Genomic DNA, 12743 nt, shown 5'->3' with positions numbered 1-12743 from the left:
TTATTGGATTTTAATTCTCTCCACTGTCTTCTAAAGTCAAGGCATCCCCAAAGACTTTGGAGTTTCATTCCAGTGCTTCAAACAATGGTTATTCAGATTACTTGTCATTACAAGAGTTCTTCATTAAGGGCAAGGCATTTGGCTGCTGATGAGGAGTAATGTAAACCATCCATGTGTATATCTGCGGTACATCTCTAATCATCTGATTCAGATTGAACTTTTTGAATCCAATACATTACTCTCTTGTAAAGTCAAGGCACCCGCCATTCCAATATTTCAAACATCAGTTATTCAGATTACTTATCATGACAAGAGTTCTTCATATTGCTAATGAGGAATGTAGACAATGGTTGGGTGTATCGAATAACCAATTGAAAATCGCTTATCATCTGAATTCATATTGAACTTTTGAAGTATCGATACATGCAACTCATATATTAGGGGCTTCAGCTTATATAGCATATATGACAACAGGAATTCTTACAACGTGCTCACCATCAGTCCATTCAACTGAGAAGGATCGAATCGTTTCTCTCTTTAGATTAGATCCGAAAACAACCACTTGAAAATCTTTCTTCTGGTTCAATGCAGTGAAGTTGAGAACCAGAGGAACTGCTCGTACCTCAATGTCTGCGGTAATTCGAGGCACAGTTCTTGCAAAGTATACAGATCTGGGCGTACCGACATTAGTGACAGTTCTGGAGAAGTTAGCATTGAAGTCGGAGTCTGGTTCAACCCTAAAAGCCACTGATGGGTAATTGAGATCATTCTCAGAGCCAGTTGGTTTGTCTGGACAACTACTCTGATCCCCAGATATTTGCCTCACCTTCTCCGTCGTGTAGCCTATGTTACACAATAGCTGAATGTAGTCTTCCTTGGAGGAATCAAAAACCAGACCAGGATTTATAGCTTTGACAGGATTAACATTTCCAGCTCCATATCCAAACTCCCTATCCTTGTTTCTGGTACGATTCATGGGAGAAGCTGATAAAGTAACGCAGAGAAATCAACTTCTGATCATAAGAGAAACAAAATGAGCAGAGAAAAGGATTAAGTACCAGTGGTCATAAGAGCGGATTTAATTGCAGAGGGAGACCAATCCGGGTGGAAAGTCTTCACATAAGCAGCTGCAGCAGTAGCATGGGGGCATGCCATAGATGTTCCGGAGACTATATGATACTTGGCTGACCTTTTATCACCTGGTGCCTTCGTCAGAGGAGATACGGGAGACCAAGCAGCCAAGATGTTCACCCCTGGAGCACTTATGTCTGGCTATATGGAAGAAAAATATAATGCAATGCAATGAACGTAAAGGTTCGATGATTAGCACAGAGCAAACTAAAACAAATCGAGGATTACCTTGAGAATGTTCCATGTTATTATATTTGGTCCCCTGGATGAGAATGAAGCAACAGTAGGAGCCTCCTTGTCTAGTGCAGATTCACTTTTCAAAATAGTCGCTTGAGGATCTCTATAGAATTAGAATTTGAATTAGAATTTGAATTAGAATTGGAACATTGAAATGGAAGAATTAGAAACAAAATCTGCATCAAGAGTTTGCTTACTTTGTCTTGTTTATGTACGATAAAACTTGATCTCCTTCAGCTGGAGATAGAGCAGTAGCAGGTAGAGGATAAACGAAAGCAACGTCTGTTAAACTACTCCTAGCAATCACTCCACGAGCACCCGCGAGAACAGCGTCTACTCCGTCACTATTACCTTCACATAATACAATCTTTCCTTTCACTAATTTTGGATCCAGACATCCAGAGGAACACTCCCTAAAGAACGAAAACAATAGAACAACTTAACATAAATAGAAGATCAACATAACTAAAACACTTTTAACTAAAACTATTCTATGAGACCTCCTGTGAGACTTTTATATGAGAGTCATGCAAGACTCTTCCATATCTGCTCTTCAACAGTTATAGAACTCCAATTTGAGGGGGAGTTTTGAAGAGCAAATATGGAAGAGTCTTACATGACTTTCAAGAAAATTTTCATGAAAAGGATACAAGAAAATTAACATGATTTTTTTTTTTTTTTTTACATTGTAAGATTGAGAAGTGAACATCTCTTTGCAATTTACCTTGCCCATTGGTTGTCACAATCTGTGGTTGCATCCTCTCCATTAATCAAAGGATACTTCGTTCCACTCAAAGAAAAAGTGTTGACTGCCCTACCCTATGCATCGAATTACCAAGTTTCCAGCAGTTTAATAGAATATCCAGTAAAATAAGTGCAGAAAGAACAGAACAGAATTGATTAAGAGTAAGTAAATACCACAAAAGCTTTGCCATTTCCAAGGGTAACTTTGGTTATGATCTTTCTGTCAATGCTATTTGCTGCCACAGATAACAACCATGGTGCAACACTTGAGGTAGATCCTAACCCAGGGCCACTATTACCAGCCGCGTTCGAGGTGAGGATTCCATTAGCCATTGCATGGAATGAACCAATGGCAACCGGATCATCTGTGAAGTTATAAGCTTGACCACGCCCGAGAGAGACGGAAATAATATCAACTCCATCAGCAATAGCATCATCAAAACCAGCCAAGATATCCTGACTGGTGCATCCATTGGCGGAGCAAACCTTGTAAACAGCAATCTTAGTAGATGGAACTCCACCCCTTGCATCCCCCTTTGCGATACCATACAAGCTAGCACCCTTCACTGTGCGCCCAGCAGCTGTAGATGCTGTATGGCTTCCATGACCCTCCAAGTCCCTCGGGGAAACGGCACCAGTGAATGGGTAAACTCGGGCTCCTATTACTTTGCTGTAAATATAAACTTTATAATAAGAGATTTGCTTAGAATGAAAACGCCTTGGGAGTACTGATCATGTGTTCGTCGATGATAAGATAAAACTTACTTGTTGCAGGTGAAGTTTGTTGTCTGGCAAGTGCCTTTCCATTTCTTAGGAGGAGGACCAAGTCCATGATCATTAAAACTTTCAGACTCCGGCCAGAGTCCAGTATCAAGTACACCCACAATGAGATTACTCTCAACAGTGGGAACCCTCTTTACGGACACTGATAAACCCAAAAAATCCCAAGATCTTGTTGTAAGGAGCTGATAATTTATACTCGGGAAGACAGAGACTACACCTTCCCGACCTGTAAAACCATTGAAACAAGATGCAATGATCAGTATTCACTTCAGTATCACTCAAAAACAGAAATATTAGATAATCTTACCGGCAATCTTTCCGCTCTCTTCTTCAGTGAGCTTCGCTGCAAAACCATTGAAACTTCTTTTGTAGCTGTATACCAGCGAGTCTTCAACTAAGCTACAGTTACAGAGCCAATGGATGCCCAATAAGTTAAAAATAAAGCTATTACTAATGGAAAACTACAAATAGAAAAAGAATACTCAAATTTATGTATATCATGCTATCTGTCGATCCACCAATGGAAATGAATCACTCCCTCTTACCCATCCTGGAGGACTTCTTGGAGAATGCTACTATGTTGATTTACTGCAGCAACTTCACTCCCCTGCTTGGCTCCCATATACACAATATAAACCTGCAACACCATCCCGGACCGTATAAGATTCATCTATCAGCAAACAGAGAGGGAGAGAGCGAAAAGGAGAGGGGGTAGCAGTTTACCTTCTTCTCCGCATCAAGGGCGAGAGAGAGAGTAAGAGTTGATAAGAGAGTTGAAAGGAGGGCGTAGGAAGAAAACCAGAGAATGTTAGCCATGGTTGAACGCCGGTATGAATGGGTCGGCCTCTGCAGGCGATATGCAATTTATATGCAGAGACATTAAACGATCAGTAGCGAAATCACTGTATCCTGCTCAGTAGCTAACCACTTTCACGTTTTGCCTTATTAAAGCATGTCCCGATTCACTAACAAATCAGGCAAGCATGAACCTTGATCAATTTTACAACCCATCTTTCCTATGAGACGCCTCCTCATTCAAATTCCTTTGAACCTTGATCAATTTTACAGCTCATCTTTCCTATGAGATGAGACGCCTCGTTCAAATTCCTTTCCAATGTTACCCTCCCAACATTTTTTATATTGATTTTTTTGCCTCTTCTGCTATAACTTAATGCTAAAAGCTATAAATCTAACCTCTTATGGAAGACACATATTTTGCCCATGGGTTAGATCAGAAATCCATAATTGCTTTAAGAGGGTTGGGTCTATTAACTTGCCCCCTTTTCATTCTTGTAGAGTAGTGCCCCACCTCTCTGGTTGAAACATGGAAGCAAGGAGGTCAAAATGGACCATTTTTATTTTTCTAACTTGTACAAGTCACTTGATAATCGATTAAAATCTAGTTGATCAATCAGGTTTTGAGCATTCCAAAGTTTATTTTATTAGACTTCTTATAATTGTCTACGTCAGTCAAGTGTGGGTTTGAGTCCTAGGGGTGGCACCAAACCAAACCGGCTCGCAAACCATTCGAGCTCGGCTCGAAAAAATCTTGGTTTAATTCAGTTTTTACTTAAGCTCAAACTTGAAATAAGGCTCGTTAAGTATAATAATCCAAGTTCGAGATTTTCCAAGCTCGACTTGTTAGCTTGTGAGCCAATTCATTAGTATAGATTTTTATACGAAAATATCTTTTACTCTAATTGCTCTAGTCAATTCCTTATTTAGTTGGTTGATAGTTGCTCTTATTTACCTCAAACCTTAAAGACAATCAATATTCAACCCTTTTGGCTCGCTCAACATCTAATGTTATTGTTTATCAATGACTATTAATGGAGGTACTTTCTTTTTCTTTTAGGTCTATTAAGTTGGTTATTATATATTAGTATGCTCTATTCCAAAGTATTAGATTTCTCTGTGATAGCTTGCAATTCCATGGTAGTAAGTTCGTCACAATATTCTCTTTATTTATTTATAATTTTTTATTTTATTTTTATAGTTTTACACGTAGGTTAAAACTCGAACCTGACTCGAGTTCGAGCTCAAACTCGGTTAAAAATTTTGGGCTCAAGCTTAATTCCAATTTTAGGCTCGAGGCTAAGCTCAATCTTGAGTTTGAAGTATTCAAATCAAGCCAAGTTCGAACATATGTAGGTTCAAGCTTTGCTCAACTCGATGCTATCCCTACGTTTGACAACAATAATACAACATTAAATAATTGTAAAATATTTTAAAATTTAATAAATATGAAAAATAAATCATCAAATAAATATTTCATAAGTAAAATGTGATGATTATTAAATATTTCATATGTTTGAAATTTATGATTATTAATTCAAAATAATTAATTTTACTATCTTTTTTTGTCACAAATTTAATTTTGAATGTCAAGCATTAGATTTCTTATTTTATTTCCTTAGTTGAATTTTATTTATATTTTCGTATTAAGTAGATAACATTAAATTACAATACCTGGGAACCAGGTTTCATCCAATTAAAGTACATTACCCAGAAGTGGACTTCCTATCATCAGGTGACCTGGCCCAATCTGTATCCACAAAACCTTCAATGTTGAAGTGACCATGATTTTTATAGAGAAGTCCCTTTTCGTGGAGCTCCTTTTAAATAACTCAGGATCCTCTCTAGAGCTTTCCAATGGGTAAGTTGTGGTTTATACATATATTGACTAACCACATTTACCTCATACGATATATCTAATATGGTCACTGTGAGGTAAATAACTTTTTCCACAAGTCTTTGATATTTACCTATATCAACACCTTCCCCAGAGCTTGCACATAACTTTGCATTAGCCTCCATATGAGTATTTGTTGGTCGACATCCCGTCATCCTTGTGTCCTCAAGTAGATTAAGAACGTACTTCCTCTAAGATAAAACGATCTCATGCTTTGACTGGAAGATCTCAATACCCAAGAAATATTTTAGGAAGTTCAAGATCTTTTATTTTGAATTATTTGCATATCTTCTCTTTGATTTATTTTATATTGCCTCCATTCCTACTAGTTAAGACAATATCATCCACATAAACTTCTGGTAATACACATCCCTGTAAGGTATTCTTGACAAAGATAGAATGATCTACTAAGTATTGGTTGAATCCAAACCGCAATATTGTTTGGCTAAATTTGTCAAACCATGCCCGAGGAGACTGTTTCAAGCCATATAAATATTTTCTCAATCTGCATATCGACTCCTCCTCAACCATAAAGCCATGTGGCTGATGCATAAAGATTTGTTCCTTAATATTACCATTTAAAAATATATTTTCACATCTCATTGAGATACCGACCAAGAGGAATTAGCAGAGAGGGATAATAAGATTCTTATCGAATTTAACATGGCCACCTGAGAGAAAGTTTTTTCATAATCTACTCCATAACACTGAGTATAGCTCTTTGTAACTAGAGGGGCATTGAGGAGAGCCACATGATGTTATTCACCTAGCCAATGCTACCCAAAAGACCGGCCTGTTAGGAGCGGAAGACATAGGTACATAACCTAGGACCATAACAATACACCCACTTTCACGAGCCGACGACCACGACGGATTTTACCCACATATCAATGAGGGGATACCTGCGTCCGGGCGATGTGATCGCCCGCAACCGCTGGGAATCGAACTCGCGACGTAGCGCCTGTTCTACCGCTGGGAATCGAACTCGCAACGTAGCGCCTGTTCTAATACCATATGTTATGCATCTAGCCAATACTACCCAAATGACCGACATGTTAGGAGTGAAAGACATAAGTACATAACCCAGGTCCATAACATCACACCCCACCTTCGCGAGCCGACGACCATGGTGGCCCACTCTAGCGACGACCCACTCTAGCGACACTGGCCGGACCGGGTTAAGTTCCTACGGCCTACCGGTAATTTTAATTTGGCCTCTAGGTCGTCCCTTCCACTTAGGTCGCCCCCTCTGGGATTCGAACTCGCAACGTGGGAGCCCGCTCTGATACCAAATGTTATGCACCTGGCCAATACTACCCAAAAGACTGACATGTTAGGAGCGAAAGACATAGGTGCATAACCCAGAACCATAACACATGACTGTCTGGATTGTTCTTAAGGGTAAAAACCATTTTCAGTCCATGGGTTTCTTGCCGAGGGGAAGTGGAACCAAGGCCCAAGTCTTCTATTGCCACCTTCTATTCTGGATGCTTTCAGAGCCTCTTGATACAGCTATGGGACAAAGAAAATAGAAATAGATGCAATAAATTGACAGCAAGATGAAGACAAACGATGGTGAGAAACAAAATTAGACACAGGATGAGAAGTAGATGCCTACTATAAGTCCTAGGTTTCTTTCGAAGAGTGATAGGCCTAGTATCAAATGGTGGACCAATTACAAGAGGGGAAGATGGACTTACCTCAAAATGATCTATAAACTCCACAAGTGCGGCATTGACCGATGTTTTAGTGGGCTGAATAGAGAGATATGCATCAAGGGGTACAACAGGCATCAGAGCTACCGAAATAGATGACAGACTTGAAGGAGCATTCTTTGAAGAATAAAAATACGAATCTTCAAAAAATGTGACATCCCTAGAGATAATTAACTTCTGAAAAGAAGGGTTATAGAAAACATATTCTTTTTGGATACAAGAGTAACCCAAAAAAACACTTAATAGCCTTCTAGTCTAGCTTATTGTTTTTGTTGGTATGTGACATAAACTAAACATGTGCAACCAAAGACTTTCAAAGGAAGGGAGACAGGGTCCTCATTTGGAAATAACACGGAATATGTGGACTTATGACCAAGTATCAAAGATGGTAGCCTATTAATAAGGAAAGTGGTTGTAAGAAGCACACAAGGCTAGTAAAAATAGGGCACATTCATGTAGTAGAGTAGGCCACATGCTACCTCAAGAAGATGTCAATTTTATATTTCGGCTACACCATTTTGTTGAGAGGTGTAAGCACATGATGTTTGATGGATAATGCCTTTATACTTACAAAAGTATTGAAACTCTCCTTAGAGATATTCTTTGGCATTATTAGAATGAAGTACTTTTATCTTTTTACTGAATTGAGTGGAGACCATGGCAAGAAATAATTTAAAAATAGAAAGGATTTCATACCTATCTTTGAATAAAAAAACTATGTAACTCGAGTAAAATCATCAAAAAAATATAACGAAATACTTAACTTGAGAGATATTCGAGATATTCAAAGGTCCCCATACATCCGAATAAATCAGTGAAAAAGGATCAACACCTTTAATTTCATCTCAAGGAGAATATGCAGTCCTTTGGTGTTTGTTCAACTAACATACTTCACTATTTAGACTAGACAAAGATTTCAAAAAAGGAAACAAGTGTTGAAGTGATGATGCTAACGGATGCCTCAATCTGTTGTGCCATAATTTGTCTCTATTTGAGAGGTGGAAACTATAGTCATTGGAGACAAGTCCAAGAACTAAAGGCTCCCCTGTTCATGGCCTCCACTAAACATCTGCTTCGTTGTTAGATCCTACAAACACAAGAAGAAGGTGAGAAGGTAATAAAACAATTAAACTTCTTTGTTAACTGACTAACAGACAAAAAATTTAAAGGGAACAAAGGAACAAATAAGACATCAGTAAGCGGAAGTGTGGGTGTAGCAGAGGAGGATCTCTTTCCAAGAACTTTGGTTTGAGATCCATCTGCTATGGTAACAAACTTGTCTAGTAAACATGGGGACAAAGAACATAAAAGACTCTTATAACCTGTACGCTGCTCAGAGGCTCCTGAGTCAATGCTCCAAGGTGTAGAGGAAGAAGTGGCAAAGATCATACTTGATGCAGCAGTGGCAACAACAATAGTAGAAGATGTAGGAGTAGATACTATCACGGTCTTCATTCTTTGTAATAATTCAAAATCATCATCTGAGACTGCCTTCTTGCCTTTTTGTAAATTGGTTTTTTCTTCATTCTTTTCATTGTTATATAATTGAGGCCTGATTGGCTGTAACCTAGTTTGGCTTGCTATGAAGCTTCCAACAAGTGTCCACTAAATGATTCAGTCCACCATAGTGAGTGCATACCCTGTTATCAGTCCTCAAAGGACTAGAACAAGTTATACCACCTCTTCCTCTACCTCCTCAATAATTTCTACTACACCCTCTGTTGGTAGAATTTGTACCTTTATTACCTAAGTACATAGCATATGATACTTCAGTCTAAGAGGTGAAAGAGGGGTCTAGTATCCGATGTAGTGTGACACTTATGTCATCAAATGATGGAAGTGCGGAGGAGATGATAAGTTGAGATTTGGCCACCTCTAGATATAGCTTGATATTGGCCAAACAAATACTAGCCGGTAAGGCCTCCTACTGCTTTTCTTGAACAGATGTCAATGGAGTAGGTTGAACAATTTTCCACTCTTGAATTAGCCCTCTAAACCGAGCCAAGTATTCATGTAGATTTTCACATTGTTTTGTGTTGAACATATTTTTAAACATATCATATAATTTCTATAAATTCTCAGTATAGAGTACAACTTGGCACAGGTGTCCCATATCTGGTTTGTGGTTTCAAGGTGGATAACATTGCTAGGCACATGCTCCTTAATGTTGTTTATTAATTAACTGATGACCAAAGAGTCATTCTTGAGCCATTTAATGAACTATCTTCTTCATCAAGTGATGGAGTTGGTTTAGTTAAATGTCCTAAGAGGTCTCGAGTGATGAGAAACCTCCTAACCTATTGGGACCAGATCAGATAGTTAGACAACCCTCTCAAGGGTATAATGGTAATCTTGAGAAGTTCACTTTTACTAGCCATGTAATCTTCACCCATCAAGTACCCCAAATCAATAATACTCTTATGCAATATATAAGCAAAGTGATATAAACGAGGTTTAACAAGCCTCAACTATGCTTTAATTCACTTTCTATATTATTAACCAAACCAACCAAGCCGAGGGAAAGATGAACCTACTCGAGAGAAGGAAGAACCAACCCAAACTTAACATAGCATTAATAAAAAATCATGCATCAAATAAAGATTCTTACAAGGTGGATCTCATACCTTTCTCAATCACGAAATAGTCTTGAAGACATATCAAATCTCAAGGTAGCTTAAAATTGAACCTTAAGCCGAGGAAGAAAAACAAGGGTATACCAAGAGGTAATAGAGGAAAGGCAATCCAAGTGCAGCAACTATCCTTAATCAAGTATTTAAACAAATATATAATCATCCCAATACTTTCATACTATCTAGGAAAATTTCCTATATTCCTTAATTATCTTAGACCAAATCAAATCTTTTTCAATAAGGAAACTTTCCTTCTAAGTAAGATGTGCCAAGTTGAATAACAAATCACCACCTTGACTTTCATTTTTTTCTTTGAATATTTTAGGTAAGAAATTCCCAGAAATAACTCAACATAGAAGGTTAGATTTGTGGCAAGATCCAACACCTTCTTTCCAAAAAAAATTGCACTCCTTCGGAAATCAATTCCAGTTTTTTTTTTTTTGAGCTCTTTGGAGAGCCCAAAGAACAACATGCATCAGTCTTCAACAAAATTGAGAAACTAATATAGTAGATGCGTCAACGAGCTTTATTTCATGATGATCAACAAATATTACAGAGAAGATGATAGAGCTTGATCCAGATGTGACTTTCAAGCACAAAAAATCGAACATATATTCAAGCACATATATATCCAGATGAAACACTTATACTTCCATTATATTGGACGAGAAACAAAATCCATTAATCATCTTCTAGAGATCAAAATCATCAACAAAACATCTCATTAAAGAGGAGAATAAAGAGAAAAAAACTTATCTTGGTGCAACTCCAGCCTTTCCTTCACCAATAAACAAAATCCCACGTGAAGTTTGAAAAACCTCTTAATCACCACCTTAATTGATGGGATCCTAAATTCGCTGCTCTGATACCATGTTAGATTTAGGATCCCATGGAGTTTATAGTGATCAAACAAATTTAAGAGAGAAGAAGGTAACGAGAGAGAAGGAGAATGAAAGAGAACGAGTGGAAGAAGAAGAAGGAGAAAGGGAGAGTGGGTTATAAGCTAAGAGAGAGGACGGAAGGAGGATTAAGTTAAGTGATGTGCCTAATCCTCCCCTTCAATGTATATGTTTTGTAATGAGAAACTTAATAATTTTATCAATACCCTTTACACTACGAAGGGAGGAAAAGGGACAACTAATTACCTCCTATGCTATTCACTCTCTTAAGTACATGATATGCCACTTGAATGTCTTCAAAACTCCCCCTCAAGCTGGTGAAATAAAATATTCCCAACTTGGTGTATGTATCTATGAGTGACTTTGCAACTATAGTTTTTATGAAGATGTCTACCAATTGATTCCTCAATGGTATATACTGCATAGATATTAACCCAACTTGGACTTTTTCTTGAACAAAGTGAATTCTATCTCAATGTGGTTGGTCTTTTCATGAAAGACTGGATTAGTTACAATATGGATAGCTCCCTGATTGTCGCAATTGAGTTGCATGGTGTTGAAGAGCCAATATGGAAAAGTCTTACATGATTCTCAAAGCAAGATGTCTCACAAAGCTAGAATTAATATGGTGAAGTCTTATCTGAATATCATAGGAGGAGGTCTCACATAAGACTTTCATTTAAAGGTGTTTTAGTTATGTTAGTCTTCTATTTATGCTTAGTTGTTTAATTTTTTAAAGGCTTATCTTTAAGTATTTAACTGTGGGTATAACCGGGGCAAGTGTAGCTTAATTGTAATTGGATTCTACTTGTTTCCTCTATTATAAATAGTGGTCATTGTATTCACATTAAAATAAGTTAATCAAGAATTTTTATTTTCCAAAAATTCAACATGGCATCAGAATGGGTTCTATGAGTTGAATCAGTCAACCCATAAAGATAATGTGATCATTTTCTGATCTATCATCTCTAGTAGTTTAGGTATGAAATTTATCTTTTTTCTTTCTTTATTGTACCAGAACCCATTGTTTTCTTGGCATTCTCATCTATTTAATGAAATTTTAGTAATAGAAAATATATATTAACGGAAAGATATTTGAGTCTGATTTCCAATGCAAAAATAATGTTGTCAATCGGTGTTTTTTACAAAGAGAAATTGATATTTGAAGAAGAAAATGTCAGATTGATAGAGAGGATCAAGCAGCAGTAGAAAGCTTCAACTTTCAAGGCATATTATGCCATAAAAAGGAAACTTTATAAGGAAAATTATATGTAAAAAATATATGTAAATGTATTTTCTTACCTATTAAAACAATTCTCAATCTGAGTTTTCTAGAGGAAGATATCAATATCGGAAGAGTAAGTGATCATGCAGGCCAAATACAAAATCTGAAATCTATCAGATTCATTCTCTAAAAAGAAATATATTTTATGAAGAAATTTTATCCATTAATGAAAGGTATTGAAGTCTAGCTTCATAAGAAGAAACTTGCATGTCAATCTAATCTATATGAAAGGAGATATTCGCACTAGAATCGGAAACCACAATCTACAAAATAAAGAATATAAAGAGGTCAAAATATATTCAAGAACAAAGTATGTCAAATTAGGTATCAAATTAAAGATCTTTAAGTCTGGTTTCTTAATAAAAAACTATTTATGATTTTGATCTATATTATGGGACATATTGGTATCAAAGTACTAAAGGTAAATTCTGCCAAAAATATCTCATTTTTCCCATTTTCTCTATTATTATCTCTCTATGCGTTAGAGTGAATAGAGTTTCCTTTTCTCCTAAATTCCTAGTTTTTATCCAAATTTATCTTCTAATTAAAGATTTTTTGTCATAATTAATCATTCCATGATATGCTCGAATAGAAAAAGTTCTTGTTTTGATGTTGTTTTAAAGTTTT

General features: G+C 36.9%; 1 protein-coding gene across 1 annotated transcript; it reads right to left on the bottom strand.

Moving 5' to 3' along the window:
- Positions 1-451: 451 nt before the first annotated feature.
- On the bottom strand, positions 452-3711 carry LOC137945574 (subtilisin-like protease SBT4.3). Its single transcript, XM_068791512.1, has 10 exons — positions 3619-3711; positions 3441-3532; positions 3203-3294; positions 2878-3121; positions 2287-2782; positions 2093-2187; positions 1566-1781; positions 1360-1471; positions 1059-1272; positions 452-984 (listed from the first exon to the last, which is right to left on the bottom strand). Exons 1-10 carry the CDS (start codon positions 3709-3711, stop codon positions 452-454), a joined length of 2187 nt encoding a protein of 728 aa, XP_068647613.1.
- Between the last annotated feature and the right edge of the window lie 9032 nt (positions 3712-12743).

This window comes from Aristolochia californica, unplaced genomic scaffold (assembly GCF_029961685.1).
Source record: "Aristolochia californica isolate CCGP_79_NKW_82.1479 unplaced genomic scaffold, dmAriCali1.0.hap1 SCAF_12, whole genome shotgun sequence".
In the NCBI taxonomy this organism is placed as follows: domain Eukaryota; kingdom Viridiplantae; phylum Streptophyta; class Magnoliopsida; order Piperales; family Aristolochiaceae; genus Aristolochia; species Aristolochia californica.
Note: the sequence above shows the minus strand (reverse complement) of the source record. Positions and strands in the feature narration are given on the sequence as shown.

Excerpts from the sequence above, each read along its gene's own strand:
- LOC137945574 (XM_068791512.1), bottom strand. The coding sequence starts at position 3,711 with ATGGCTAACATTCTCTGGTTTTCTTCCTACGCCCTCCTTTCAACTCTC. Across the intron at positions 3,295-3,440 it reads CAAGAAGTCCTCCAGGATGG|CTTAGTTGAAGACTCGCTGG; the intron begins GTAAGAGGGAGT and ends CTGTAACTGTAG. Across the intron at positions 985-1,058 it reads ATCCGCTCTTATGACCACTG|CTTCTCCCATGAATCGTACC; the intron begins GTACTTAATCCT and ends TTACTTTATCAG.